General features: G+C 33.6%; 1 protein-coding gene and 1 non-coding gene across 5 annotated transcripts in view; one reads left to right on the top strand and one right to left on the bottom strand.

Annotated features, from left to right (window-relative positions):
- The window catches only part of Fktn (fukutin), a 71,722-nt gene that overhangs the window by 41,765 nt on the left and 16,010 nt on the right, over window positions 1-13,947 (top strand). For 3 of the 4 annotated variants that reach the window (XM_076845725.2, XM_076845726.2, XM_076845724.2), the window contains exons 9-10: window positions 408-541; window positions 2,254-2,381. In XM_076845725.2, coding sequence (XP_076701840.1) covers window positions 408-541; window positions 2,254-2,381 — 262 coding nt within the window. Of the gene's footprint in view, window positions 1-407; window positions 542-2,253; window positions 2,382-7,083; window positions 7,772-13,947 lie in introns of those variants that run through there. The other variant, XM_076845727.2, reaches the window with a different exon arrangement.
- Window positions 783-885, bottom strand: LOC143393199 (U6 spliceosomal RNA). Its single transcript, XR_013090508.1, has one exon. It is a non-coding gene; the product is annotated as a U6 spliceosomal RNA (small nuclear RNA).

Raw genomic sequence — 13,947 nt, 5'->3', positions numbered from 1 at the left:
TATTCTGAACAGCAACTTAACTTTTTAAATGGATGGCCCATTATGGGTTGGAAGCACAATAATGGGCCATTTATTTACTCATATAAATGCCAATTCTCTTTAAAAAAAATGAAAATAAAGTAGATGACCCATTTAAAGCTAATGATTTATACAGAAATTAAATATGTCATGAAAGTTTATGAGGAAGTTGAGTGCTCAAACCAGTGAAGAAATTTAGATAGACTAGATAGATGGACAGATTCCTATACCTGAGTCGTATCATTTGGAATTTAATTTTCTAAAAAATAGTTTTGAAAAAGAATTCTCAGTCTAACCCTGTGAAGTAAAATCCATTGTTACAAAGATCAGCTATTATAATGACCAATTTTTAAATTTAAATTTTTAATAAAAATTATGTTTTGTTTTAGGATGGTATCGGCAGTGCGATATTATTCCTTATAGCAAAGATGTTGACCTAGGGATTTTTATACAAGATTACAAATCTGATATTATTATAGCATTTCAGGATGCAGGACTTCCACTCAAACACAAGTTTGGGAAGGTCAGTAACAAAACTTGTCTTTATTTTATAAGTGACATATCTCAATGATAGAGTTTATAGTATGTAACTCAGACATAATTTTTTTTTGTTTTAATAGCAATAGTTTATTTTGGCAAGTGTTGCTGGTATAGATGTAGCAAAATTTTTTTAAAAGTAGGTGAGTTGAGTAAAATATTTTAAATATAATTGGTCCAGTTCTGAGTAGATCACTACATTTGCCTAAGAAAACTGCTCAATATGAAAAAAAATGGAACACTGCACAATTTGTGTGTCATCATTGCACAGGGACATGCTAATCTTCTCTACATTGTTCTAATTTTAGTATACGTGTTGCTGGAGCTAGCAGTGCTTATATAATTTTGTCACTCCGTATCAATGGATTCAATGGATGTTTGTTACCACTTGTGATTTCTGCACGATTTAATGAAAAGCTAGGAAAATCTGGCTTTTAATCTCTCAGTGAGGAAAGAAGGATCTTGGACTCTTGTAAATGAATTTATTGTTACTTTATTAGGCAATATTTAATGTAAAAAAGTAATCCCACCCACCTTATCTGAAGTATTATTGTTTCTCATTAGTCATTTAGTTTTATGTTTACCTCTGAATTAACGTCATTATAATTATCAACACAAAACATTTCACTGATTGCTAGGGGGTAGAAATTTAGAATCATTTTAAAGAAGTGCTGCAATTTCTTGTTTATCTCACATGTCTTAAGTTATAGCAGTTTCCTCAGACGTCTATTTCTCAGGGATAGGATATTATGGTGAAGATAAAATGTTACTCCAGACAATTTGATTTCTATGCTCCTAAGCCCACGACCCTTTGTGATCATCTTGCTCTTAATTTGCCTGTCCCAGAGGAAGTATTATCCTGTAAAGCAAGTAGAAATATATTTAGTCTCTGGAAAATTATTTCTCTCATCAAAAATAATCATCCTATTTTTCTAAAAAGGTTTAATCAAATATTTTCCTGAGGTCTAAGTCAAAGCAATAGAGCTTTTGTCATTTAACATTTACTGAACATTCACCATGTCTGGTACTGTTCTCTGCACCTGGAACACGAAGATGAATAAATTACAGTTCTTTGAGAAGCTCACTGATTTGGAGGGTGGAGGGGACACAAATTTTTATGTGACTAGTAATGAAATAGACAGCTACACCAAATCTGATGGACACATAATTATTTATAGGATAAGTACTTTAAGGAAATCCTCTCAATTTTTTTCTGTAACTTAATTTTTTATTTATTCTTTTATCATGTATATAATGTAATGATCTGTGCTAGTATGTTGTTATATGTAATGCTGCTTTACTTACTTATCGATTGATTATGATGAGAGACTTATTTCCTGATTGTTTTTCTTGGTTATTAAGGAAGTAATTTTTATTTGGATCCTTTCCTTCTTTAGTCACAAAGGGACTCTGGAGCAGAATGTTTCATTTTCTCTGCAGTGATAATTTTAACTACCATAAGTCATTTACTTTGAGTTGTCATCTGTTGTAAGAAACATTATTTTTATGTGCATTTAAGAAAAAATAAACATTATTACTGATACATCCTAGTTTCAGAGGTGCTACAACTTGAAAAAACATGTATCTTAAAATTAATGCTCTGTATATATAAAAGATAAGAATCCTTTTAATTTTCTAAAATTTTTTTAAATGTATTGCCATTATTTCAATCTATGAAAGTTTTCATCTTCACCCTAGGTGGAAGACAGCTTGGAACTATCCTTCCAGGGAAAAGATGATGTAAAACTTGACATTTTTTTCTTCTATGAAGAGACTGACCATATGTGGAATGGAGGCACTCAGGCCAAATCAGGAAAAAAATTTAAGTACGAATCAGATAAGTATTTATTAAAAGTGGCTATAAAAGTAATTTCAGAAAGAAAAAAATAGGGGAGGGTTAGGGCTATAGCTCAGTAGTAGAGTGCCAGCCTCACGTATATGAGGCACTGGGTTTGATCCTCAGCACCACATAAAAATAAATAAGTATATAGTGTCTACCTACAACTAAAAAAAATAGTTTTGGGGCTGAGAATGTGGCTCAGCGGTAGAGCGCTCACTTAGCATGGGTGGGACCTGGGTTCGATCCTTAGCACCACACAAAAATAAAGGCATTGTGTTGTCCATCTACACCTAAAAAAATAAATATTTAAAAAAATAGTTTTAAAAAAACAGGGGAATAACTGAAACAAAAAGAACTCACATTTGTCAAGACTCCATTATTTAGTTTATGCTTTCTTAGCTTACCCATAGAGTCTAGTTATGCCTGTGAAGGGAGAACCTCCTATAAGGACAGTCTGGGAGGAGGAAATATTCCTAGGTTTATCAATTGAAGGAGTCATGATCAAAACTCTGAAGTCATAAAAAAGAGAATATCAAAGCAAGGCACACAAAAATCAAGCTCAGAGAATAAAGTAAAAAACACTGCCCATCACAGTTATAGGAGTCTGATAATTATATAGGAATGGGTTCAGGTTGGTAAGGAGATAGTCATGATGAAATGAAGTTTAAGTGAAGAAATTGAGATTGAATGGGGATGAGTCCATGAGTGCTGGGCAAGCTTTAGAAATGTGCCTGTAAAATAGAAATAAAGAATATACTTTGGGCATAACAGCTACCATAGTTTATCAATGAATGATGTAACAATATTTTACATGTGACTAATAAAGGGAAAACACTGTTATATGACACATGATTCACAGATTGGGAAGAGAGGTGTTCAGAATTGATGGAATTTAGTATGTTAGATTGATATTATTAATACTTACATTTTTTAAAATGCTGTCCTACTCAAACTCTTATATTGGATAAGACAAAAATGACATTAGAGTACATGCTCTCTTCTGTAATGCACACTATCCACGGAGTGGGGTAGAATGGAAAGAGAGAGTGAGCAAGAGCACACCAGCCTAAAGAGCATAGGCTTGGGTCAGGCAACCCTGAGAAATTTCATCTCCACCCTAACTTTGACAATTCAACTTCTCTGAACATGAAGTGCCTCATCTATTAAACTTAGGTAAAAACTACTGTATCAGCACTGTTCTGAACACTGCTATAGCACTGTTTCAGGCACAACCCAACCTGAGTATCTGTGAGGCTCTCAGAGAACTTAAGTGTTATTTGTTCAAGTAAATGAAGCAGTCAGACAGCAGTCTAGAGTTCAGACTTTTAACCACTATTCACAATATCCCTTACATAACTTAACTTAGTGCTTAGTACTTAGTAAGTTAGCAGCATTTAGGGACTTATTGATATTGTTATCTAGTATTATTAATTTTATGATTACAATGTGATCACTATCATTAGTGCCATTATCATGGTAGTCACGTGACCAGTGGCATAAATTTACCTCACCAACTACCTGAGATTGGGGCTTCTATTAGTTAATATATTTGAGCCATTGAACATAAAGGAGAATTCTATAAATAGGAAGGATTTGAGCCATTGAATTTAGAGGAGAATTCTATAAATAGGAAGGATTTTCAGACTCCTCCTGATTTCTTCTGAGTACATTGACCCACCCTCCTCGGATCCCTGAATTTTTATCTGAAGGCAAGGAGTCTTTATGTAAGACTGAACTTGTTCTGAAAGTTTGAAAGTAGTTCAAACTTTTTTTCAGAGTCATAAAGCATCCCCAAACTGATGCTGATCCTAGAGCACATTCTTGAAGCTTTTATTATAGTTTTTCTTTTCTTTCTAAATGACAACAAACTCCTTTTTGCTGGGTAAGCTCTGATTCAAAGAATTAGAAATTAGTAAATTAATGAATCACAAATTAGTAAATTAATAAAGCTTAGAAATTAGTAAATTAATAATTATATATTTGACTGTCATTGCAACTAAATGAACATGAGGGTTAAATATTTTAGACATTCAACTATAGTTTGTTTAAAATATGAAAGAGATGCCAATTTTAATATATAATTAGGGGTTTTTTGAAAAATTTATTTTAAACTATAACAATAAAAAATAGTGCATGGAGCCAGTGTGCTTGCTTTAGAATCCCAGCACTACATTTAACCAACTATATTATTTTGGGCAAGTTTTTTCATCTTTTTCCAGAGTTTTATCAACTGTAAAATGGAAATAATATGATAAATTGCCACATAAAGTTATTTTAAGGATTAAAACAGGTAATTTTTAAAAAAGAAAGCTATGAAGAATGATAAGACGCGTGGAGTAACCAGGCTTTGTGGCACACATTTGTAATTCCAGTAGCCAAAAGGCTGAGGCAGGAGGATGGCAAGTTCAAGGCCAACCTCAGTAATTTAGTAAGGCCATAAACAACTTTGTGAGATCCTGTCTCAAAATAAAAAATAAAAAGGGCTGGGGGTGTGACTCAGCCCCCTAGGGTTCAATAACCAGTATCAAAGAAAAAAAAATGTCATGAATACTAAGTAATTGTTACCTGCTATTATTAATAGTAGTACTAGTGGTAGTAAACTATTCCTCCTCTTAGTCTTATGAGAAATGTACAGATTAGAGATCTGTGTAATTATCTCAGTATGAAAGTGCCACATCTGTTCTTAAAGAACTCATACAAGAGTGCCACCCTTTTTTTAAGAAAGATAATTTCTAGAGTTAGTATTAGAGTCCTTTTGTTCTTAAATTTCCTTCTAAGGGGTGAATTTTTCTTCTTACTGACATGATATAAAACTCACAAACCTCAAAAGAACTATTCATTTCCAACCGCTACATTTCTGGATAGAAAAAACTTCTTTCATTCTGCTTCAACTGCTCTTTATAGTAGCAGTGTTTGGGAAGTGTGAAGTGTTCTGACTATTTAACAAGAGAAATGAGCAGTGATAGAACTGTCTGGACAGATGGTGTGAGTCCCAGATTTTCTATCATGTTACCGTGACCTTAAAAGGCAGAGAAAAGAACAGGAGATGGCTGTGTGAAATAGTTTCTTTGGAAGATTCCCCTAGCCATATGCCATTTTCATTCTTTTCGGCACTGTTTACTTTAAGGAGATCTATTTTTAACACTACCATTCCTAGGGGGGAAGAACCCAAACCTTTAAAACTAAGGTAAGGGTCTTTTTATCTTTTATAATACTCTATTTTTTATTCATGTGTAGTTCATGCTGAGAAACATTATAGAAAGCGTGCCATTTTTTAAGAGGCTGAAAGGAACTCTGGAGAGAAAGATTCTCTTCTTTCTAAACTTTACTCTGCATGCCTACAGAAAAATGTCTTGGTCATAAGATTGAATAATAATTTGAATATTAACAGCAAAAATAAAGATACAGCTAGCAGGGTATCTGTTAGATATAAGGCACTATGATAGGTACTTTATGTATTTAATTTTAGATAATCCTTATATTGTCACAGTGGGCTAGGTATTTTCACCAGTTGTTAGACATGAGGAAACTACAGCTCAGAGAAGTAAAGTAATTTTATTCAAGATCATTGGCCATGAATGTCAGAGCCAAAATTTCACCTCAGACCTGTTCAACTTGAGCCTAAATGTTTTCTGCTAAGAGTTAAAAGGGTAAGTGAGTTAATGTAACTCATTTAGAACAGTGCCCAGCACATTGTTAAGTACCATGTGCTACTGCCACTACTATCATTACTATGCGGCTATTACTACTGCTGTGCTGTATAGGCACAAAGCATAGTACTTCAACACAGCACTTAGTTTTCTATTCTCTGGGCAAGCATTTTCTTACAGGTATCATAACACCCATTCTGTTCACTCTTTTTACTCCTGAACATAAAGTCATCTTTTATCAAATATTCAAATTCCAAATTTTGGTTTTAACTATTGTCTTCATTTTAAAAAAATATTTTATGTGGTACTGAGGATCGAATCCAGTACCTTACATATGCGAGGCAAGCGCTGTCACTGAGCCACAACCCCAGACCTTCATTTTTTGTATCTATTTGTCTTCTTGAGAATTTAGATCACTAGTAATAAAAAATGGTGAATATAAAACTGTGCCTCCAGAATGTGAAATTTTTATTCCACAACTTTACAGTTACAGTTCCTGGTTAGGTTTCTTTGGGTTATTTCTTACCTATCCGTCTAAATCAGCTGGTGTGAATTTTAGAGGTAATCTTATAATAGTTAACTTTTATTTTATTTTATTTTATTTTTGGTAGTGCTGGGGATCAAACAGGGCCTTGAGCACATGCTGGCAAATGCTTTACCACTGAGCGCTATCCCCAACCCAATAGTTAACTTTTATTGAATTCTTACTATATGCTAGACACTATACCACACTTTTATGTGCATCATCTTGTTTAACCCTCAAAATAGACTTATAAGGGAGAGTTTATATTGTTGTCTTTAATTAATGAATGAGGAATCTAGTTAGAGCGCTAAGACTCAGACCTAGGTCAATATCACTTCAGAGCCCATGTCCTTACTATAAGCTGTTAGTATCACTATGATCTTTTTAGTATTATGAATAATTATTCCATGAAAACATAGTTTCAGTAATACAGCTACTGCTGCATCCTCAAATAGGAAATTTTCCATCCCTAGGCTGTGAGTGATTCCTTATATCTTATATTTTTATATTTTCAGTTTCTGCTTATTGGATAGATCTTCAGAAAATTTGGATTCATACTTGGAGAACTACATTCATATCCGAGTGTGACTCCTTTGTAATTTATTACTTCATTTCTATAAAATTTATTTCTAACTAGTCTATTTTCAGGATACTAATGTGAATATAACTTAGTTTCTTCTCTCAAGGATCTCATAATCTAGACCGTAAAACAATATAACATTAAAGTACTTTATGTCAGCAGTAGAGTAATTGAACTATGTGCAATCTACAGTTGAGGTGCCAGATCAACCCTATCTAGAAACAACTGCAAGGAAGTGTAATTTCAAAACAGGTTGGTTAGGCAGACTTAAGAGGAGTATGGAGAAAGTCCTAATAATAGGTTTAGTTAACTATTTTTCTATTTTGATTGTTCCTTTTTTTAAATTTAATAAAGTCTGATAGTATATCTTTGCATAAAATAAAAGCTTTATTAGGGATTTTTTACATACACACAGGAATGTTATTGAACCATTTAAAAAAAAAAAAAAAAGAATGAAATCCTATAATTTGTAGCAAAAATAGATGTAACTAGAGGACATTGTTAAGTAAGCCAGACCCAAAAAAGATAAGTACCGCATGTTCTCTCTTATGTGAAAGTTTTAAAAAGTTGACTTGAGTGTAGAATACTGATTATTATCGTTTGGAAAGAGGTGAGGGACAAAGAGAGACTACATTTGATCAGTGCTCATCATATACATGTATTGAACTATCATTCCATTAATATGTATAATTAATACATTAATAAAAATAAATAAAAGGAAATAAGGTCAAATTGTCTTTATTTGGCCATATCATCATACATAGAAATTTTATAGCTTTGCCATTGAGGCCATCAGCGATTATATACACATTTATTATTTACCCCAAGCTAAACTCCTTGCTCAGTAAATATGTTAAATGAATTAATGAATGAATGGATGTGTGGATTAATTGATGTTTACTGATTCTGAAAAAAAGTGAGCCTTTAAGAGCTTTGATTCATTGCCAGATTGCCTTTCTAAAAAGTGATACAAATTTTTGTGTAATCAGCATGAATGAGAGTGCAAACTTAACTACATGTTACTGAGTTTTACAATTTAATTATAGTCATTCATGACTCCCCTGATAGTTTCTTTAAGTAACTTTTTTTCACTTTTTCTCATTAATCTAATATATCTTTGAAGCATCATAAAAAATGGATCAGCCATCCATGGCAAGTTACTAACAGTTATTACCTTTCTGTTAACTTTTCCAAACATCTATTGGCTTTTAGTGGTGCAAAGTACATCTTTTTCCCAACCTTTCAGTTGCATTTTCAAAATTTATCTATAAAATATTACAATATATCTGAATATTTCATTTTAAATATTTGTTAGGCACTTTTTATTTAGAGACTTCTATATCTAAAATATACATGTGTGATTTTAGTTGAGTGAGCTTCAGGTTTCTCCATAACATGAAGATAACACTGCATACCTCATGGCATGTAATGCTTATATTGAATAATATTGTGAAATTACCTGATTCAGTGCTTGACACATAATAGATTCTCAGTTGTTCACTGATTCTGAGTTAAGCAGGCAGAACCTCGAAGTCTAGTTAGGGAGGTTCATTGCCATGTAATAATTAGAAAAAGAAAATCACAAATAGTGAATTAAAGCCTACCAGATGTAACAAAAGATGAATATAAACTTATACTACATAATTGCAGAGAGACAGTTTGTAAGAATAAAACAAGTACAGAGAATGCTAAGGTAAGGGTAAAGCCAGCACAATTTGAATATTGTTGAATGGCGGATTGCTATTAAATTAGATTGAGTTGGCTCTAAGAAAGGAGATTTAATCTGAGTGTAGAAAGATGATATTGAGCAATATTGGTGAAGCAGTTAATTGACAGAAAGACTTAATATTGAACTGCAGAGTCTTTTATTTAATGTAATAAACAATAGAATCTCTTAGGGCTTTAGGTGGGGAATGTAATAAGATATAAACCCTGTTGAGGGATACTGTTATAGCTAATATGTGTAGGCATGAAGAAGTGAAAGAGACTGTTAGTACAGAAACCTACAGAAAAAGCTGGTATAGTAAGCTAGACTTAGGTGTATGAGAACCTATGCTAAACAGGAGGTAACTGGGAAAAGCAGTAAAATGAAACTAAACAAAAACAAACAAACAAACCCTCCATGCCTGGCTATGAACAAGGGAGTCCTCAACCTGAATGGGAATTCAAGAACTCTTAAGGATTCAAAGTAAAACATAAGTTTATAGTCTAGAGAAGATTAGGAAATAGAAAATAATCATTAATATTTTAATTGAAGTGTAACACATTCACATAAAGGTATACACACAGAAAGTGTTTAGCTCCAAAAATCATCCAATAAACAATCATGTAGCTAGAATCTCAGTCAAAAAATAGATATTTGGAGCCAGGTGAGGTGGCGCAGGCCTGTAATCCCAGAAGTTCAGGAGGATGAGCCAGAAGGATTGTGAGTTCAAAGCCAGCCTCAGCAAAGTTAAGGTGCTAAGCAAGTAAGACCTTGCCTCTAAATAAAATACAAAATAGGGGCTGGGGTTGTGGCTCAGTGGTCAAGTGCCCCTGAGTTCAATACCCTGTACCCACCTCCCTGCAAAAAAATGATATTTGGACCTGGTGTGGTGGTGCCCTCCTGTAATCCCACGAGGATCACAAGTTTGTGATTCTAGACAACTTAGCAAGATCACATCTCAAAATACAAAAGGCTGATGTTGTGGCTTGAAAATAGAGTGTTTGCCTAACATGTACAAGGCCATGGGTTCAATCCGTGGTATGGCAAAAAAACAATATTTACCAGCATCCCAGAGGCCTATATCATTTGCCCTCACAATCAACTCCTTTTTCCCACAAAGTTACAAATGTCCTGTCTTCTAATATTAGTTTAGTTATACCTGATTTTTCATTTTGCAGAAATAGAATTGTGTTCCTCATCTTTTGTGTGTGTGTGTGTGTGTGTGTGTGTATGTGTGTGGTGCTGGGGATTGAACCCAGAGCCTTGTGCATGCCAGGCAAGCACCCTACCAACTGAGCTATATCCCCAGCCCCTGATATCTTTTCACTGAACATTATGTTTGTGGGACTCATTCATGTTGTTGCTATTGTTCATTTTCTTTGATGTATGTGTTTGTACTACAAGTATTTATTAAGTCCACTATAGTTGGCTACTAGGGTTGTTTTCAGCTTGGGGCTATTTTAGATGATGCTGTAGTAAACATTCTACACAGTATCCTTGTTCATGTTTATCTTAATCCATTAAATACAATAAATTGGGTGGCTTTTAACAAGAAATTTATTTCCCACAGTTCTGGAGGCTTGATGTACAAGATCAAGTGCCAGCATGATTGGGCTCTGGTGAGATCTTTTGGTGCTTGCAGTCTGTCAGCTTCTCCTTCTGTCCTTACATGGTGGGAGGAGCAAGCAGAATTCCTCAGGCCTCTTTTATAAGGATACTAATCCCATTCATGGTACTAATCCCATTCACTCACCTCCTAAAGTCCCCACCACTTAGTACCATTTTCTTAGAGGATTATGATTTCAATGTGAGAATTTTGAGGGGACAGAAACATTCAGACCATATTAGTAGTGTGGGATATAGCAATACAGAAAGTGTGGGATAGCTTCCTCATAGGAAATACAAATATTCTTTTGCTTACAAATAGTTTTCAAATGTTGGTTGTACAAATTTACACTTCATAGGACTTTCATTGATTCACTTTCTTGCTAACACTTGGCATTGTGAGACTTTTTAATTTTAATCATTTTGGAGGATATGTAGTGTTACCATGTTGTAGTTTTAATTTCCATTTCCCGAATGAGTTGGTGAGGGCCACCACTCTTTCATTTTTATAGATCATTTATTTGCTCTTTTTTGTGAGGTACCTATTAAATGTTTTATCAATCTTTTATTTGAGTTGTCAGTCTTTTTCTTACTCTTTGTGGCTTAAATTATACTGAAAATAGCTTCTCAATTTGTTCTTTTTTTCTTTTCACTTTCTTAGTGGTAACTTTTGTTCAATGAAAGTTCTTAATTTTGGGCTGGGGATGTGGCTTAAGCGGTAGCGTGCTTGCCTGGCATGCGTGCAGCCCGGGTTCAATCCTCAGCACCACATACAAACAAAGATGTTGTGTCCGCCGAAAACTAAGAAAAATAAACATTAAAATTCTCTCTCTCTCTGTCTCTCTTTAAAAAAGAAAAAAAAAGAAAGTTCTTAATTTTAATGTAGTTCAGCGTATTAGTATATTTATGGTTGATATTTCTTGTGTCCTTTTTATGTGATATGAAGTAAAGATCAAGTTAAGGCCAGGCGCCATGGCACATGGATATAGTCCCAGTACATTGAGAAGCGAGGTAGGATTGCAAGTTCAAAGCCAGCCTCACCAATTTAGTGAGACCCTGTTTCAAAATTTAAAAAAAATTAAAATGGCTAGGGATGTGGCTCAGTGGTAAAGCACCCTTGGGTTCTATCCCAGCCCTAAAAAAAAATTAAAAAAAGATTAATCTCGACTTGTTTTTGTTCACCTGTTTTCTGCTATCCTTTTTTCTACTATCCTTTTTCTGTTCCATTCCAGGGTACCAAATTGCATTTAGACACCCTGCCTTTTGAAACTTGATTTTAATCAAAGATTTTAAATAAGTCACTAGTAATACCAGATTATCTTCCATTATTGTAGTTCCTAAGTCTGCCCAGTCAAAGGCATTGGATTTGCCTCCTCCTTTAAATTATTCCTTGGTATCTCTATCTGGATATAATCTCTTGCTCTGAATTTTTATAAATTTTTTTCCCTTTACTTCCCTCATGCTTTATTAAAGTACTTTTGCTGATTTGTCAGTCCTTTCTAAGTGATAAATAAAATCAGTCTTGTTACATTGATACGTCTTCTATAGAGCTGAGTGAGATCTGAACCCTACTTGAAACTAAATGAAAGCCTCTTAAGTTTATTCCACATTGTTTTGTGAAGATGATAGGATGATATCAGATTAATGACTTGATCCAACCTGCACCTTTGGAGAATTAAAACCATAAAATTAAGTTGTTAGTTATTTTCAATCACTGTGTTTCCCTAGAAGTTAAAGACTAGAGTTAGATATAGAGTCCTCCCTCATTGTCTCTCAGCTTTATAGATTGATACTATTCTACTGTAGTTATAGCTCTCAAAAAACATTTGTCTCTTTAGTACATACAGCTGTGAAGCTAAAAAGCAAATTTGAGGGGCTGGGGATGTGGCTCAAGCGGTAGCTCGCTTGCCTGGCATTCGTGCGGCCCGGGTTCCATCCTCAGCACCACATACAAACAAAGATGTTGTGTTCGCCGAAAACTAAAAAATAAAATATTAAAATCCTCTCTTTCTTTCTCTCTCTCCCTCTCTCACTCTCTCTTAAAAAAAATTAAATAAGATAAAAAGCAAATTTGAATAATTTCTTTAAATGAGTGTATTTAAAACTTTGACTTTTCTAAAATGATCTCGAACTTCCTGCTCTATTTATGTCTTCATATTTTATAACATATAGATTATGTATTAGGTCTCCTTAATTAGACCTCCAAACTGCTAGTCACTAGCAGGTGTAAAATTGAGGGGTTGAGGGAAGAACTGTGAATAAATGTTATATGGTAAATTGTATACTTACACATTATAAGAACTGGTAGTTACTTATATAGTGAGCTTGGGGTTTTGTTTTGTTTTAAGAGAAGATGCCTTCGGAATGAATAAACAGCAAATCTTTCATTTGTGTAAAGTAAAAATTATATATTTTTAAAACACACACACACACACACACACACACACATATATATATATTTGAATATAATTCTCTAAGGGGTTAAGTTAGGTAGTATCCTAAGAGGAAAAAAAAAAAAAAAACATGTTTCTACTAAAAGACTTAGACACAAATTTTCCTAGCAATTTTATTCATACTAGCTAAAAAAGTAAAATCATTCTAAATCAATGCACATAGTCTGGTGACCAGTTATACAAATTATGATATATTCAGATGATAGAATACTATGGACGGATGCATCTTCAAAATATTATGCCAAGTAAAAGAAGTCAGGAACAATACATACTGTGTATTTACTTTTATTTTATTTTGCTGTAGCACAAGCAAAACCAGTGATGAGTGTAATAAGATTGGGGGTTGCCTAGGGACCAGTTGGGTTGACTACTGAATGGCAAGGAACACAGGAAACTCTGGATGGTAGAAGTGTTCTCTATCCTGATTAAAATGGTGGCTACATAGGTTATACATTTATCAATATTTATCACTTAAAATTTGTGCATTTCATTCTATGTATACTATACCTCAAAAAATTGATTTAGGGGGCTGGGGTTGTAGCTCAGCAGTAGAATACTCGCTAGCACGTGCAAGGCCCTGCGTTCGATCCTCAGCACCACATAAAATAAATAAATTAAATAAAGGTATTGTGTCCAACTACAACTAAAAAATATTTTTTAAAAATTGACTTAGGTTAAAAATATTAAATATTTTGTGACTTTGATATTAAGAGAAAAGAATCCAAGATTTCTATATTAAAATGCAGAGATACATGGGGCCAGAAACAATGAATTTGGCAAGGGCAGACCTAATTGTAATGATAAACTTCAAGACTTTTGCATTTGATTAGATAAATTGGGTTATCTGACATCAAAATAAAAGAAGCCTTCTGTATTTAGCATGAAATTTGAAGTCATAATTTTAATTTCCAGTTTTGGGTATTTAAGTTATTTCTCTGAAGAGAAATGCTAATAAAATTGTGGAAAACAAATACAGCTAATGTCTGATTTTCATTGATGAGCTATAGATCTAGTTTTTGGAAATTATTCAGCAGAC

Source organism: Callospermophilus lateralis, chromosome 2 (assembly GCF_048772815.1).
Source record: "Callospermophilus lateralis isolate mCalLat2 chromosome 2, mCalLat2.hap1, whole genome shotgun sequence".
NCBI classification, from domain to species: Eukaryota; Metazoa; Chordata; class Mammalia; order Rodentia; family Sciuridae; genus Callospermophilus; species Callospermophilus lateralis.
Note: the sequence above shows the minus strand (reverse complement) of the source record. Positions and strands in the feature narration are given on the sequence as shown.